This window comes from Brachypodium distachyon, chromosome 4, assembly GCF_000005505.3.
Source record: "Brachypodium distachyon strain Bd21 chromosome 4, Brachypodium_distachyon_v3.0, whole genome shotgun sequence".
NCBI classification, from domain to species: Eukaryota; Viridiplantae; Streptophyta; class Magnoliopsida; order Poales; family Poaceae; genus Brachypodium; species Brachypodium distachyon.
In genome coordinates this window covers 9,421,646-9,439,299 of record NC_016134.3, presented here as the reverse complement: position 1 = coordinate 9,439,299, position 17,654 = coordinate 9,421,646, and the positions used below count along the sequence as shown (strand labels likewise).

The window sequence follows — 17,654 nt, the reverse complement described above, 5'->3', positions numbered from 1 at the left end:
CACTTATATTTCTCACATAATTTTCATATTAACGTGGCCACTGGAGATCAGGAAAGTGAAACCGTCGATTGCCTCTCTTGTGTCATGATTTCTGCATGCGGAGTAGTTGGCGCCTAGATTGTGTGAGGAAAATGAGGTGGTTTTTACAAAGTTTGGTCCTATTCGGTCTTTCAGTCTTTTGTGAATTGATACCCGAATTACTAGAATAAAATTCGGTCTATTCATTTTTCTACCAAATATCTAATCGGTCTTTTCGGTCGGTCTTTTCGGTTTCGGTCTCGGTCTATTCGGTTTCGGTTTTCTGTCCTCGGTTTTTATGCCCACCCCTAGTTACATGCATATATTTGTATAGAAAAGTTGGAGCATATAAATGTAGAGCGCAATTAATTGATTGATTAATACACGGTGCTGAAAAAGCATTAATTTTCCGTGTGAGGAACAGAAATTTAGAATAAACTTCTTACAATTATGGTTGAACTGAACACATATATAGAGAATCACAAATGTACATCTTTACAAGAAAAGTTTAATCGGGGCACTAGTTGCCACGTCAATATACATTTACAATTTCAGACGATGATAAAAGGAACAACACATAATTAAACGTCTAACAGTTGAGCTATATATGAAATGTCAATCCGTCAAATTTCACCGGGGAGAGAGCTATGAAGAGGGATCGCGCGTCGTCAGCCAAGCAACTTTTTTTTTACATGGTTAGCCAAGCAACTTGGAGCAACACGAAGAAGATATTTTTTTGCTTCTTCGTCCTCTATAATTCTTTCTTCTTCTGCAAATAATAATCAAGAACTCCATGAATGAGGGCTTTTTATATTTAACGGTACTTGTTAAACAAACGCTAGACAAGAAATTAATGAAGTCATGGGGTCGAGCAGGGATGATATATACACTGACCTTGTCCTTAGAGTAGGACTCGGACGACTTCGCCGGCGACGACGCCTTAGAGGAGGCAGGGGCCTCAGATGACTCCGGCGACGAGGCCTCGAAGGAGGAGGATGGCGATTCGGCGGGGGAGTCGGCAGGGGATGCGGCGGCGGATGATGATGGTTTTTTGCTGGAAGGAGGAGAACTTCCGGTAGGCGGCGGCCGGATCCAAGAGTCACCGAAGACGTAATGCGTGCCGATGAAGGGCTTGGCCTGGGACTCGGTGAGGTCCAGCGCCCACCCGATCCTCTTCCTCGCGTCCGACCCAGGCCCGCTGCATTTGAACTCGCCGTAGTAGATCCCGCTACTGCACTCATTCATTCATTGCGAAAGCATGAGCCAACAAAATTTATACGCCTTATAATTTGGAACGGAGGGAGTGTGTCGATCTTAGAGTACTTGGCCGGGTTTGTTTTACCTCTCGGGTTGCTTGATGTTCCACCCATCCCATCCAACGGGCACGACCTCCTTGCTCATCTCCGTGTAGGCGTACACAACCCTGGAGGAGTCCCCCCACGCTCTACCAAGGAAGATCTGACCGCCGCCTTCCCCTCTAATGCTGCAGTTCTTGAAGGAGAACCCGCTCTCAATGGCGCCCTCGATCGTCTTGGTCCTCTGCTGCGCCGTCAGCACGGCGACCTCCTTCACGATGGATATGATATCGCAGCCCTCGTAGAATGACCTCCCGAAGCCAAAGATGAAGTCGACGCTGCCCCGGATGATGCAGTCCTTGAAGTAGTGCAGCCCTTTGTGGTCGTAGAGCGTGTCCTGCCCGCCGTCAATGGTGCAATTATAGAACGCCGCCTTGGTCCCGAATACTCGCAAGGCCACTGCCTGACCACCCTTGGCGCCGGGCTTGGCTAGCGGCGCGTCATTCTTGAAGACGACGCCATAGGCGACGAAGTAGTCGGACTCGATGGCGCAGGTAGTGCTCCCAACGGTGCCGACGGGTTTACCATCCTTTCCAGGGGTGGCGGCGGTGTCGTTCCAGGCGATGATGGCCGGGTTTAACGGGTCGGCTTTGAAGGTGACGTAGGGCTTGCTAAGGTTGAGGAAGACCTTCTCGCGGTACACGCCGGGTTTGAGGTCGAGGATGACGCGCCCGGTGTTGCCTTCCGGGATGTCGGCGATGGCGGCCGTGATGTTTGTGTAGTCGCCGCCGCCCTTGGGGTCAACGATGTAGGTGGTCTTGTTGGCCTCCGCCTTGGCCAATCTCTCGTCGATGGTGTCACCGGTGTTACCCACCGCCTTCTTCGCGTACAACGCCTGGTTGATCGCGAAGTCCTTCTGGTTGTCCGTCACCCAGCTCCCGAATGCTCCTGCCGCCGCCGCGGGTGCCGCCGCCGTTAATGTATGCCGTTGTGATGCCAACACCGCCATCGACAAGAGGAGGGGCAGCGCCATGTTGCAGCCCATGGTATGCGTCGTAGCTCGTCGGCTCACCGGCTTCTCCTCACCGGCCTCGGCGCACTGGTTGTGGTGAATATGTAGTGCCATTTGTGGCGTGTAGGAGATGCATCCATGCGTGGCACATCGCCATTTTTAGGTTGGTGTGGAGGTGGATGGAGCAGCGTGCGTACGATGTCTCGACTTGATCTCTTGGGAGGAGAACATATGTAGGGGAAAACTAATTTGAGAGACCTATATATATCTAACCTAATCAAGAATATGCACGATTTCTCATGTAGTATACTAGCTATGTGTGTATTGTGTTTCGGGACTCCAGAAATAGCTGAGGTGTGCAGTCTTGGGATATTGCCAGTTTGAGGGGTTAAACGTTGTAAGATTTAGTGTAAATTTTGCAAATGTGTTTATCGCTCTCATTAATATAAATCTGCCAAGTTTCATCCAAATTTGGGCAGCGTTTCAAGAACTGTACTCATCTCAAAACCGAAGGAGACATAAACTGTATTTCTCTATTTAGCTTATTTTAAACTATATCTTCTTACTGTTAAGAGCGGTTGTTGTTCATGGTGACAACAAGTTTGTAACTTGTAATGGTTGTCGTGGTCCTCTAAAAGTTCCAGAGAACACTCTATTGTATCTGTAATAGAGGAAGTTGGAGTGGACTAATCGATCGGTCCATTATATTCATTTTCTCATTCGCTGTTTTCTGAAATTTCTAAAACTGCTCAGTCACCAACCAAATGGTATTGAGCTGCTCCAGCACTAAAAATAGCTTGGCGCCTATGTGTTTGGCTCAAAGCTAAACAAAAACATGTTCTAGCTCCAGCACCAAAGTGGCCGGCGTTGAGCAAAGTTGTTGAATTTGGTTAAAGTTTTCAATCGGGGTAATTTTTTACTTAACTTAAGCAGGCCAATTTTCTTGAGGGAAACTAAAGTTGTTTTTTCCCCCGCAAAAAAAAGAAACTAAAGTTGTTTTTTAGATGAGGGAAACTAGCGCCGGCACTCAAATGAGCCCGAAATTAACGGACCGTCAATTGTGAGAAGGCTTGTGCTCTCATGGGCTGGGCTTGTAGGAGATTTTTTCTTTTCTCTTCGAAGAAGAGGATGAGCTTGTGGGTTAGTGACTAGTTGGCCCAGAGTACGAAGAACTGGTGGGCCTTTGATGGCGAGAGTAGGAACTAGTCCTATCATGCATCAAAGGAATCTGTTCTAAAAAAAAAGGCAGCTGGTGAAAGAATTACATGGCTTCATTGCGAGATCGAAAAGTCGCATATATAAGTTCAGTGAGGAGTGATTTTAGTGGCAAACAATCACATAACACTAAACAGTAAGCACAATAATGAATAACCTGAAAATTTAAACACAGAGCTACTCCACCATGCATCATTGTGACATAGAGCACCTTGTTGAACCTCAACAGCTCGATGTGAAAAGGCGCCATTTTTCGCGAAAAGATCGTATCTGTCATCCATGTATTCTATTGAAAAAGTCGGACGTTTCATCATTAGTTTATCAGTGCCACTTATCATTGGTGTTGTGTGATCATGTTCTCCATCTTCAGATCGGATGTCTGAGCTTGCTAGCTAGCCTTTCAAGGTTTGTGCTGCCGTGGTCTTAGCAGCTGGTTCTCTTTTATATATGTTATGTTAGGAACTTAGGATAGAGAAGGCCAATAATTGTTAGAGGATACTCAAAGGTGCACACAAGAGCACGTGCTCTTGGGTTGAGAAACTTCCGAAATTAATTGTATACGAGTCCTTTATGTGAACAAAATAAGTTTTGCATCTGTGTAAAATTGTTTTTCTACCCAGGGCACAAAATGTCCTTTTCTCCATGAAAAATTACTAGCATGTAGAAGGCTCAGCAATTTATATATCGTTTGCTTTCAGATTTTTTTTCATACTCTTGAATATTTTTATCGATTTTTCTGCTCATTTTGCGAGAAAGCGCATTTTGTCTCTCTCATTGATTAGTATCTACTGAGATACTGTTGATACAATGTAGAGTCTTAAATACTTCAGTTTCTAGTCTTGCTAGTGTCCATGGAATGCCTCCCTGGTCCCCTGGAGACTAGCTAGCTAGCATCAAGGCATTTCTGCACATCACACTGCCGACAGCTGCACATTACATGGACGATTCAGTTAACTTAACGGTCAATCAGACGTCAAAACTTGAGAACTAACAGCTTTTTCCACATACACACACAAAACTAATACCAATTCTAGTATAATGCTTAGTCGTTATCATAACCAGCAGAGCATTGCACTTCATGCTTTGAAAACGTGTCAAGCACGGATCAGCCGTTGAACATACAGCAAGGATCTTTGACTAAATTAGTGAACTTGCTAACTTTGAGTGGAAAAATGAGTGCTATGTTTCTTGCTTTCTCACTCTAAAGAATTCCAGACATCTCTTTCTTCTACTCCTGCATCTTTTCACCTCTGGTTTTCACATTGCTTAAGGCAGAAAAGCAAGGACAGTGTTTGGCTTAAGGAAGCAAAGCTGGTCAGGAACCTCACTTAGCAAGTGCCTTTGAGCCTACATTTAGCTGAAAGCCTGAAAGACCATGATTAATTTGTTCTCATAATTAACAACAAGCTAATTAAGCTTCCTGCGTAGTGTAGACACATGTCATAAGCAGTGGTGGTAATCATGGACTGTTTTGTTGAGTAGTTTTGCAATGTTGGCACTTTGCTTCTGTCTCCTTTCCTCCCACTAGACCCCCACTTTGGGTGCAAAAAGGTTTCAGGTTGGTGGGTGGTTGGGGTAACCCTCCTAATGGTTAAAGAATCATCACTAATTAACTGGTCCTATCCATTGATCCCAAACTTTAGGCTTTGTTTAATGAGATACCAAGACATCCTAATCAGAAGCATGATAAGCATGCATGATAAAATCATGCTATAATATAGTATCCCAAGCATGGCATTTATACTACTATTAGATTTGTTTCATACTCAAAGTAGTATCCCAGCTGGTGCGTGAAGGTTTTGATTAGCATAAACAAAAGACCAACTTGTGAGTCGGGACAGTATGGATAGCCATCCTGACCAATAAGTAGTCAGGGACTGCTAACTAATTAATGTGTGGGTGGCAATGATGTCCTATACTAAGTAAGGAAAGATACACATGAGTTTAACTCCTGATAGCATAGTATAATTATAGTTAAGTATGTGGGTGGATGTCAAGTACCTTTCACTAATTATTGATGAGCCCAACTTCATCTTGGTCACAGACATTTTTTTCTTCAATAAGTATGTACTATCATCACTCCACTTTGGCCTTATACGTGACATTCTCAAAACAAAACAAAAACTGATGTGGAGCTGACAATGGAGTGTAAGTTAACTAACATTACAGAAACTTTTGGAAATTTTGCATACTCCTGAGATAACTCCATTTGCTTAAGGCTACCCTCATGAGAAGTAACGGAAAGGTCAAAAGAAATTTGTCTTACATAAAAATGATATCACTATCATCCCAAAGCTCCCATGAAAACTGCAGGGCTGTTGCAGTATAATTCTTCATTTTCTAAGTCGTGTTCAAAGCAAAGTCAAATCAACAGAACTGTGCCAGTACTCCAAAGGATCCTTTTGAACGCAAGGAGGACCTTCTAGAACGTAAACACAGAGTTGGTTAGTTATCATCACATATAATTAAGCAAGTGCTAAGCACTGTTTAGCTTTTGACAGCATGATGAATGAGGAATGATGATGATGATCCCATTAATTCATTCTAGAACCCTAAAATTGTGGACATGCTTTCTCCCCTGTTTCCTACTCTGTCTCTCCCCCAAGCAACACCAAAACTTTCCTGGAGTCAAACAAAAACCACAGTCCAAACAAGACTAATAAAACTCTAATATTTCTAGGACAGGATTAGGTCTCAATAATACTAATCAACTTAGATACAGTGTTCTTGGAACCGGCACATGTCGTGTAGTGTAATAATAAAAATCTCCATGCATGTCTACCTGTCTCCACTCTGCACTGAAGCAGCTCAGTTCAGAGCTTCAGTCTACCCAAAAATTCAACATTTCCATTCTGAAGTGATGAGTATACTAGTCTGAATCATGCACCCAAAGTTCTTCAGATATTTGTTTTTGCCAGGCCTTGTCGGCTCAGCTGCACCGGTCGAATCACGCCTAGTTTGTTTCTTTGACCCTGTTCTTTTCCTCTCCTCTGAATTCGACCAAGATTTTCCCAGCAATTCTTGACTGCCGTACGTCCCCATCCCAAGCCCCTACCCAGAATTCCTACTTAATTGGAGCAGTAAGCATATGAAGTCTGAACTGCAAATTTTCTTTGCCGCGATGGACGGGCAGATTGTATATGCACGCCCCATTGATCTGGCTAGCAGGGAGCTTAGTAGTCAAAGATTTTGTGTAGAAAACCAAAGTTCTTCAGAAGAGTCTGAAGAAGCTAGCTAGCTAGCCTAGTACAGTAATAACTCCTATACTTTGGAGTCTTTGCCGGCCAAGCAGGGGAATTAATTATTTGTAAACGGAATTAAGCGTGCAGAAAACTTGTTCCAAACGAACTCCTCTCATCGATGCTGATGCTTCTGTCCGCTCTGGCGCCAGCCTGCAGATTGATTTCCGGCCTCTGATCTCAGATCAGACGGCTATGGATTTTAGAGATTTTTTTCGAAGACAAGAAATAAGCTATGCCGGTGGCTCTAGGGAATACATGGAATTCCACACGGTGAATATGGAAAGAAGAAGAAAACATGAACATGTTCTGAACAGGGTCTTAATTTTGTTTCTGTTGGCGGGAAAAACAGGGTCTTGGACGTCTAAAACTAATTCCAACTTGATTCAAAACAACATGTGGGTTTATAGGTGCAATGGAACTCCAGATACACTGGATCTTATAAAAAAAATCATAGATTTGTACCTATACGTAGAATTGTCTAGGATACGCACGTATATCGCGTCATTGTCACGTTTGTCAGTTTCATCGCCATTAATTTTTCGCTCTCCCAAATACTCTATGAATTATATTTTGCTCGTGTAAATTTTTTCTTTCTCTCTTCTTCAAAAACTTTCAGTATAGCTAGCTAGTCATTTTTTTTTCAAACCCTGTAGTTGGCACGTGGAAAGAACCAACAAATTCTTATTGCTTTCTGCAAGTTGCAAGAGGTCACAAGAGCAAGTACTCGAGTTCCTTTCCGTGCAGCTGCTATGCTTGCGGTCGAGATTTGGCTACAGTATTAACGATCCAATATGGACTAGATCACATCACTCCTCTTGACAATTTTACGTGCACGTATATACATAAATATATGCTGCATTTTCCTCCTTTGGAAAAAAGCTTTGGGTTACATCTAAGAAAGCAGGGGGAGATGCAAACCCTAGCTAGTGATGATATATAGGCTGCTTACATGGATGCATGGAAGCAACGCCACATGCCATTAATTCGAGCCGAGCTTGCGTGCGCGGAGTCTCGAATGATGTATTGTATCGCGTATCTATATTTGTAGACGGATGATGTTTTAAGAGAACTGTAGTCAAATTTCTCTAACTTTTGCCTATTAATACTGATCATGAAAATATACTACTATCTTTTATTAAAAAAAGTTTTCAGAATTGCATATATGATAGTAAGTAACCATTAAAGTTGCGTGTCAAAGACCGATGAGTCCATGTGCAAAACACTCTTATTTTAACAAACGCGCTAGGCATACGTGCACCGTTGTTTTGATCGAATGGTTCATATCATCGCAACTAGAATCATGGCTTTCGGATGCGGCAATTCCGATCAACTTGTCGCAGCTAGTATGCAAGCTAGGAAGGGAAAGCAGCCGAACGTGGCGCTGCCCCGCTTTGATTTCCCATTGCCACGAACAGCCATATGCTGATCATGGCTGTCGTTGTTGATGATCATGTCACCAAGGGGTTGCATCAGTCGTTAGCAGTTGATCTGAAGCTCAGCAGCATGCTAGCCATAGCAAGTGGCGTGTCATTGGTAGCTAAACATTCATATGTGGCACCTCTCAATCCTAGCTTTTGTTCCATCGTGGTGTGTTGTCCATTATCACTTTGTCTGTTTGGGCAAAAGCCCTCTTTATCACTTTGCCTCCACAAAAGATGGAGGCTAAACACCTTTGGAGTATACCAGTAGCTTAGCTTCGTAGCCACAGATCTTTTCTATGGGAATTGAACCACAAGAAGGAAGAATATTATGCAAGTGATGTGCGGCCACTGCTAACTCTATCTCACATTGTTCACATGGGTGTGTTTTCTAGCTAATGGGTGAAGGCATTGCCATCACTACTGATTGTGATGTTTTGATACATGAAACATGGATGGGCACATCAATGGGATATCTAGGGGGGATGTAACATTGGATAAGATGTTTTTTTTTCATATTGAATCATTCCGAGGGAAGGTCGTCGGAGCCATCGGATCTGGAACTCACTGGTTCCTGAATCGATTGTGACCGTTTCCCCCTATATTCGGATCAATCTAAGTCGATCTGGATCGTTGGAGAGGACATCATGGTGTCCAGGAGTTAATCTTGGGTCTTTTCTATCCGTCTAGTCAAATGTTTTTCCACATAGGAATTCCTGGTCAAGCTTTTTTCCACATAGGATGAACATATATTTGTTTTAAATCAATTGCTCACATGCTATTGACACTAGATACATGGTCAACTACATTAACTTATACATATCTCCCACAAATATTTTGGCGAGATATTGGCACTGTATCAATTTGTATTCGAAATAATTTGAACCTTTGAATATATAGCACCCACACAGTGGACAAGATAACTTTTGAATAAAAGCAGAGTATATAAGCTCTTTAAAATTGAAACTCATTTTTGTTTGGGAAAATAAAAGAATATGTCCTGAAATTAATTAGTTGTACTTTGATGGCTCACATGCATGGGCTGGGGTTTGATAGTGCCACCGCTGATCTTTGGGTTGTACAGGTCGGTGCCAATGAATTTTTTTCGAAAATGGCTTGTACACAGGTCACATGCATCCAAGACCAGGGAACTAATCCCTTCTGGAATTAAACCTGCAAGGGTACATGTGGTGCTAAATCTTGATTAAATCAGCTCGTGCGGAACATGACACGTTGCTGTAATAGTGCAAAATTGAAGAAACGTGTGCACATAAGGAACTTAATTAAATTACTTGGCTGTTTGGTATTTATAAACATTCATTAGTTCATTTTGATCTTGGGTAGATGTGTCTACAACTGTTGTTATCTTTTAATTTAGCTAACTATAAATCCACCTTTTAACATATAGAAAGGTGCAATAACATTCTAATTAATCTCATCAATTAATAGGAGACATATATATATTCAAGATAAACATATAGCTAGCACGTGCGTAGAATATAGTAAATTATAAATTAAATCATCACAAAAAAGTAAATAAATTAAATTCGACGAATATCCAATTAATTGATTACACATGTTTGAAAAAAAAATTCCGATCAAGGATGGATGTTTCTCCCATTCAAAATCCACGATGATTAATTTCCATAAAAATCACGATTATGATTTTTCGACATACGAGGCTAGATTTAGATTTCGCTCGAAACAGAAAGATAGGAGATGGGTCGATGAAAGTTGATCGAAACCCGATCACATCGGCGCTAGCGGTATATGGCCAGAGTCGGAGAAGACTGAAGACGCGCACGGCGAGTCCGCGAGACACGTGTCACACACTCACAGGCAAACAGATGTATTGCAAGGTTGTGTATCACACAGAAGATCCTGGTGTACAACATAGAGAGATGTGTACATGTATGTTGAGTGTGACCCAATGACCCCTCTCCGTCATCCTTCCTTCCTAGCTAGCTAGAGTACTCCCATTTGCTAGTCACATCACATCACAGTCTACTCTTAATCACTTTCCTTCTCTTCCCTTTTGCCTTCTTCAACATTAACACCACCCCCTATAAATTCCCCTCCCATCTCCTTCCTCTCCCTCCCCCGGAAGAAGAATCCTCTCTACATCTCTCCACTGCTTCTTCTTCTTCTACCTTGGATCATACAGATGACGTCATCAATGGCGGATCATCAGGAGGAGGGGGAGGTGTTGAGGCGTGGGCCGTGGACGGTGGAGGAGGACCTGACGCTGATGAACCACGTGGCGGAGCACGGGGAAGGGCGGTGGAACGCGGCGGCGCGTGCGGCGGGGCTGCGGCGGACGGGGAAGAGCTGCCGGCTCCGGTGGCTCAACTACCTCCGGCCCGACGTCAAGCGCGGCGACTTCTCCGCCCACGAGCAGCTCCGGATCCTCGACCTCCACTCCCGCTGGGGCAACCGGTAATTAATCGCTTTGCCCGTCGCTAATTAAGCACCGCTTTAGAGTCGTTCCTTGCTGGCGCTGGCAAATGGCCGGCGACACGTGGGTTGGGGTGGTGACGTGGCGGCCGGGGTTCGGAGGAGACCCGTGTGGACGCGTCCACGTCGTCCCCGGCCGCCGCCTAGAGGAGGAGCTAAGTAGTTTAATTGATTGGTGACGTGGACGTTGGCGTGACGTACACGTCAAAGTCGCGGTCGACCTGGCACCCACCCCGGTGCCACGTCATTGTTGTTTGTACGTACGTACGACTGCTAGTTTGGAAGCGCCCACACGGCTTCGTCTTTGTCTTCTTCGTCGATCGTCTTCTTTGCTAGTGGTCGTGTTGATGATGGGGAATTTGGATTGAGTGCAGGTGGTCGAAGATCGCGGCGCAGCTGCCGGGGCGGACGGACAACGAGATCAAGAACTACTGGCGGACGCGGGTGCAGAAGCACGCCAAGCAGCTCAACTGCGACGCCGGCAGCAAGGCCTTCAACGACGCCATGAGGTACCTCTGGATGCCGCGCCTCGCCGAGCGCGCCGCCGCCGCCGACATCGCCGCCAGCTCGTGCCTCCACAGCAACAACAACAACAGCACCACCGCCACCTCCAGCGGCGGCGGCGGCTTATCTCCCTCCGTCGTCCCCGGCGCCGGCGCCGGCATGTCCTGTCTCGATCATCGTCAGAACACTACGGGCGGCATCTCCCCCGGAGCCGGGAGCGCGGTCACTACCAGCTGCTGCAGGTCGACCTCGTCGACTGGCTCGTCGTCGGAGCTCAGCCAGGAGCAGCAGCAGCTGCTGCTCCATGGCGGCGGCGGCGGAGGCGAGAGCAGCTGGATGATGCAGGAAGTGGACGACCACGAGTTCTGGGCTGCGCACATGCAGATCCAGCCGGAGCAGTTCATTGATGTCGACCAGGAGATCAGCGGCTGGGTGCAGGGCTTCTCCGACATGGTCGCCGACGGTGGCTGCGGCGTCTCAGGCTCGGCGGCGGCGGGGGAGGAGAACAGCCTCTGGAGCCTGGAGGACATCTGGAAGATGCAATGAGCTTATAATTCCTCTCCGGTTATTATTATTAATTGCGGAACAATTTCATTTCATACTTGTGTGACCAAAGTCATACAGAGAAAAGGAAAGAGAGGATGCGATATGGATGGCAAAGTTGATTAATCAACCAATTAGTTTATGTTCTTAATTTAGTGCTAACTTTACTAGCTAGTGATATATACACTGCTAGGCATGCGTACTGCATGCATGACTGTAAGTGTAAGACGAGACACACTTGATGTTTGTTCTTATTGTATCTTGTTCTTTTTTCGGTGTCTTTTTTCCCCATTAAGGGTTGTTTTGCCTTGTATGGCTCTGTAATACTATAAGGCCGAAAGAAGAAAGATGACAATATATTGTTGATATGGATATCTTGGATGATCGTTTTAAGCTGGTGCCAAGATTGGTAATCTAGCTAGCTAGGCATGTATTCATCCTTATCCTAGCTTTTGAACTATTTTTTTTAAATATCCTATATCAAGTATAATTTGACATGACACGGCATGCATGACTTGTGCTAGCTAGTAGTGCACTAGATAGTTATTTGTTGATAGAGCCTAGCCGGCCTGTAGGCTGTTCGATCAATTATGTCCATCTCTACTTGAGCATATTTTTTCAACACTTGTGCATGCAAGTACCTGCAATGACACAGCTGAATACCTTCTATGCATGTGTGCGTACTCTAGGAGAAAAAACAAAACAAAATGCCGCAACATAATCAGAATAAAGCCTTGGGTTGCACTAACTATGTACTCCCTCCAATCCAAAATTCGTGTCTCAAATTTGTTCAAAAATTGATGTATGTATTTCTAAAATACGTCTAGATACATGTAGTATTTTCACAAAAATTACGAAACGGAGAGAGTAGCTAGCTAGAGCTTTGTGGATCCATCACCATCATCAGCAAATGCATGTGGAAAGGAATAAAGCTTGCTTTAGGGGTGAGTTTTGCGCGCCGGCTAATAAATAGCCACGTACTAGAAGCTAAATCTTTTCCGCTCTGTAGCTAGCAATTGATTAATTGATTGTATTTCTTCCGAAATTTAAGGTTCGTACTATGCCAAGATGGACAGAAGGCCGATCGAAGATGTGCCACGTCAGGAGAGAGAGAGACTCAGGAGATAGAGAGTCAGAGAGATCGCTGACTGGAGGAGTGGCCGGCCTGGAGCGTGACACGTCATCCGCGACCTTGCATGCCCCCGCCCCCGGCGTCCACGTCAGGACTCAGGACGCACGTCAACGGTCAGAGCTCCCACTGCCCACGTTATACGTACTACGTGCTGCACGGTTTCCGAAGCTCCGCTCGTCTCCGCCGTCTGGTCTGGGTCGCTCTGGCCTGCCTGATCCGTTCACGCCGGTGCATCCCTAAACATCTGGACGTCGGCGAGGCACATGGGCCTTGGGCATGAACATGACCCTTCCACGCAGAGGCTTCCTGCTGGGTCCATGGATGGTCCAATCGCCACGGCAGTGGATTCGGCCCAAGTTTGGCCAAGTGAGTCTAGCTACGAACGGCCCATAAATTAGTGCAGCCCAAGTAAGGCCGACCAAGTTATAATTTGGGCCAACCTGTTATTTTCTTTTCTCCTTTTCATTTTTTTTTCTTCCAACACATGTGTACAACAAAGTTCTAGAAGAATAATTATTGATCCACACAAAGGCAAGTGTGAGACAGCTACTACTTGGCCACAAGACTAGATGAGTACGTACCTTGGCTGAGATAGCAAATAAACGGCAAATCTTTTATTTGTTGGGAGTATCATTGGGCCTCTCTTATAATAAAGGGCAACAAACTAACACTCATCTTCCTCGTCCCCGTTATAAAAATCAAATGTAGGGAGAACTAAAGAAGAAGAAAAAGATCGATGCTCGAGCAACAAAAGACGACGCTAGTGTCTGATATGGACATGCTAACCATGGATACAACCATTAGAACCCTAATTGTTGGTGTATCTAATAACAATTATAATCAGGTGAATTCAATTACAAAATGTTTTCAATATGTTACTTGCAAAGAGGCGGAGCTACTATCTTGTGTAATCTTATTATGTAGGCATCTTAATGAACTTTACAAATCCAAAGTGAAGATGAAGTGTGATAGCCTGCAAAGGGAGATTCAAAGTGAAGCCTATCGAGTCTACTTTCCAACAAATCAAACGGCACATGATTCGGAGCTTGCTAGAGAAAGATATCACGAATTAAAGTTGAATCCGATTCGGGTCCGAGCTGTCAGGAGACCCGAATTTGTTTTAATCACCCAGGCCGCATCCGGAGTCCAAATCAAGCAAACAAGTACTTGTTGGAAAGGTAATTACAAGACCTTTCCAACGGATCTGGCCCCATCAAGAAATTGGACTCGTGCTGACCGTGACGGACAAAACAAGCTGACGGATCTGTTTTTCTGTTTCCTAAAGAGTTGTAGTTTGTTAGGAAAGTTAGAGATAGAGTTGGATTTCGGCCTCCTTACTCAAGGTGGACGAAAATATCTCTCCCTCCTCCTATTTATACCCCATGAGCCCCCCTATGGAGCCTTGGGTTTTGTTTAGTTAAAAGTTAGCCATCGCTACTACTTCGTGTAATCGCGTGTGTCGGTTAGACCGCCTGTTTTACCGCTTTCGGAACCCCAACTTATCGTCTCGTTGAGACATTGGTTTGATATAGTATATTCGCAATTTTAGATTGCATCCGCTATTTATCTTGTTCTTGCTTGTTCTTCGATTGCTTGCAGGAACAAAGACCTTCGTGGTCAGGTTGATCGTGCCCCCGCGTGATCAATAACCCTCTGGAGTTGGTGTATCGATTGCTAAGGCGCTGCCTCCTAGGTTGTAGTCGGATCGTCAACGTCACCTCCTACCAAATCGATAATTAGGTATCTCATCGAAAGATCGGGACACCCTCGAGGCGTATCACGTGGTATCAGAGCTTAAGGTTGCTCGGTGAGATTTTTCCAGTTTATCCCTAGTTTAGATCTGTTTTTACCTATCGTCCAGAAAAAGCCAAACAAAAAATAGAATTAGTTACCTTGTCCTAGAACCAATCTGAGCCTTGCAATTTTCACTTTAGTATTTGCATTGTTGAATCTTTGCTGCATTAATCGTGTCGAGTTGCTGGATTAGATTGGATCGTTTTTCAGATTTTTTCTACTAGATCGAACTTGCTTTTGGTTTTCTTGTTCTTCGTGTGACGCAGGTTTCCTTCATCAATCTTCCGCCGCCAAACTTCCTGCCACACCACCGCCATAATCTTCCGCCGCCACCATATCTTCCACCGAGTCCCTCTTCGAGTCCTACACCGAGTCCCTCTTCGAGTCCTACACCGAGTCCCTCGTCGAGTCCTACGCCGTGTCCTACATCGAGTTCTACATTGAGTCGGGAACTTATAGTTTTCAGCCGCAAGTTCGAGTCCGAATCCATTCAACAGTGCTTTTGGAAAGTTTTCATAATAGATCGAATTTTGTTTAGAGATCAAGTTGTTCGGAAAGTTGTCAAAAAAAAAGAAAGGAAAGAAAAAAAAAAGGAAAGAAAGAAAAAAAAACGAAAAAAAAAGAAAAGAGTTCGAGTCAGTTTCGGATCCGAGTCCGAGTAGAATTTTAGTTTCGGGTGGGTTTGACCCGTGTTCAGTAAAACGGGCGTATCTTTTGCGTACCAACTCGGATTTGGACGTTTTTGGACTTTTTGGAAAGCTCACGACGAGGCGCATCAGGAAATATCCAGGGCTCTGCCCTGCACTTTGACCCTCAAATTCGGTTTGTAAGGTGGACTTTTGAAGCTTCCAAGTTTCTGCATCCGTTTTCCGGCGTCGCTGCAGCCCGGTGTTTCTCAGTTTTCTCCACCGTCCGACATCCGTTTTGAGTGATCTTGCCCTTGCTAGAAAGCTTGTGTCGATACGCTTCTAACCCATATTTTTCCATATTTTTCTGAATTTTTCTTACTACAGCCTTTGCTGTTCTTCGACAGACCGACGTACAGTTTTCCGGTCCTTCTTTTGCGTGAGTTTCTGGGGTTAAAAAAAAAGAAAAAAAAAGAAGAAGAAAAGAATAAGAAGCCAAACAGAAGGCCACAAAAAGAAAAATGAAGAAAAAAAATCCCAGGGATTTACTTGTTGTGCCATCTTTTGATCTTTCTATCTTATCTTCTTCAGTATCTAGGCTTAGATTATTTCTGTAATTCGTTCTTATCGACTCCAGCAGCTAGGACTAGCATTATTGAGCATATTTTCAACTTTGCATTGCTGATTTGATTATTTGCTATTCCTTGCTACTCACAAAAGCCTCCAAGCTCCACAGATTCTACACCTAGGTTGGTTTGTTACCGAGGCATCGATACATTTAATCTCCGGAGGTGTTGGTTACGCCGCTGGCCATCACCTTCCTGTTTTGCATGGTAAGAACTTGTAAGAACTTGATTTTTAGCTTGAGAGTTGAGCGACTTGTAGCCACATCCTAGTAGTTGATAGGAACATATTACTGTGTTTTGTTTCTTGTTTTCTACTAACCATGACAGGACTTACACGAAGCATGGCAACTAGACCGATGCTATCCCGTGACCGCGATGAGTGCTTTTCACCACGGCCATCCTCCACGTCTCTTGTTGATAATGCCACGGCAACGGTACAAAACAATCCTTCTAATACATATAAATTGTGTGTACCTTTCTTTGAGGGGGAAAATGATGCTGAAACGTATATAGATTGGGAGCTAGCTTTAACTGAACAATTCACATGCTTCCATGTACTAGATAGTCGTAAGGTCCAAATTGCTAGTAGTAAATTTACTTTTGCTGCTTTATCTTGGTGGAATGAGATAGTTAGAGAAAAGAAAATTCCCCACACTTGGGTTGATATGAAGAAAATCATGAGAGAAAAATATGTCCCTTTTAGTTATGCTTTTAACTTGCGTTCAAAATTACGACGTTTGGCACAAGATGATAAAACTGTTGATGATTACTACAATGAGTTCCAAATTATAACCTTGCGATCTGGTTTAGATGAAACCGAACAAAGAAAAATGGATAGGTTTTATTGTGGGCTTAACTTTGATATTTCTTACATGATTGAATATGAAAAATACGACTCTCTTTTGTGTTTGCTTAATCTTGCTCGTAAAGTTGAGAGGAAATTACAGCGAGGGTCTACTACAAATGAGTCGAGCCCACAAGGTAAAGATAAAGATGATTGTGTTCCTGAACTAAATATGACATGTGACGAAATAAATGAGATACATGTTGAATTTTCTGCACCATGTGAAATTGTTGATTTACATGCTGATTTGAGTGCACCTACTGCTGAAATTAATTCTTCTAATGATTTGAGTGCACATATTAATTTTGATATTGATGAGAATGAATATTGTGAGGAAATAGCTAATGTTTTGGGAGAAGCATGTGATGTAGATAAATTTGGTTTAGGTTGTGTCGAGTTAATTACACATGGAGTGATTGAGAACGATCCACCTAATAATTCTTTGTGTTTTATTAAACTTGATGCACCTATATATTTGTCACATGCAATGGATAAAGTTTCTGAGTTAACAATTTCAAAATCTTTTGCTAATGCCCATGGATACACTATTCAATTAATTGGAGAACATGATGTCAACAATAAATTTTGGGTGCATCAGATTTGCATTGCTTGTGATAACTTTCTTGATTTGAGAGACAACAATATTTGGCATATGCTCAATCATTTTGATATGACCTCTAATATTGGTGATAGTTGTATGACAAATAACTTGTGGCATGATTGCACATTGACGCATATTGTAACTCGCCATTTGGTAATTTTAAATTATTGTTCACCTTCATTAGGATGGTTTAATGATGAGAATTACAAATTAAAATGTGATACTTGCCGTTGGAATATGACTATTAATCTTTTGAACTATTATGAGTTTTATTTATGTGAAACATCGAATGTGCAGCATGGGAGTGGAGTTAAAATTGATGACATATAC

General features: G+C 43.7%; 2 protein-coding genes across 2 annotated transcripts; one reads left to right on the top strand and one right to left on the bottom strand.

Moving 5' to 3' along the window:
* Nucleotides 1–469: 469 nt before the first annotated feature.
* On the bottom strand, nucleotides 470–2,377 carry LOC100842780 (probable pectinesterase 53). The gene is made up of 3 exons (XM_003575623.3): nucleotides 1,361–2,377; nucleotides 913–1,249; nucleotides 470–787 (listed from the first exon to the last, which is right to left on the bottom strand). The coding sequence occupies exons 1-3, from the start codon at nucleotides 2,356–2,358 to the stop codon at nucleotides 770–772; spliced, it is 1,353 nt and encodes a 450-aa protein (XP_003575671.1). The 5' UTR covers nucleotides 2,359–2,377; the 3' UTR covers nucleotides 470–769.
* A 7,890-nt stretch (nucleotides 2,378–10,267) lies between these two features.
* On the top strand, nucleotides 10,268–12,075 carry LOC104584433 (transcription factor JAMYB). The gene is made up of 2 exons (XM_010239092.3): nucleotides 10,268–10,636; nucleotides 11,029–12,075. The coding sequence occupies exons 1-2, from the start codon at nucleotides 10,365–10,367 to the stop codon at nucleotides 11,702–11,704; spliced, it is 948 nt and encodes a 315-aa protein (XP_010237394.3). The 5' UTR covers nucleotides 10,268–10,364; the 3' UTR covers nucleotides 11,705–12,075.
* Nucleotides 12,076–17,654: the final 5,579 nt, after the last annotated feature.

Excerpts from the sequence above, each read along its gene's own strand:
- LOC100842780 (XM_003575623.3), bottom strand. The coding sequence starts at position 2,358 with ATGGGCTGCAACATGGCGCTGCCCCTCCTCTTGTCGATGGCGGTGTTG. Across the intron at positions 1,250-1,360 it reads AACATCAAGCAACCCGAGAG|TAGCGGGATCTACTACGGCG; the intron begins GTAAAACAAACC and ends GAATGAGTGCAG.
- LOC104584433 (XM_010239092.3), top strand. The coding sequence starts at position 10,365 with ATGACGTCATCAATGGCGGATCATCAGGAGGAGGGGGAGGTGTTGAGG. Across the intron at positions 10,637-11,028 it reads CACTCCCGCTGGGGCAACCG|GTGGTCGAAGATCGCGGCGC; the intron begins GTAATTAATCGC and ends GATTGAGTGCAG.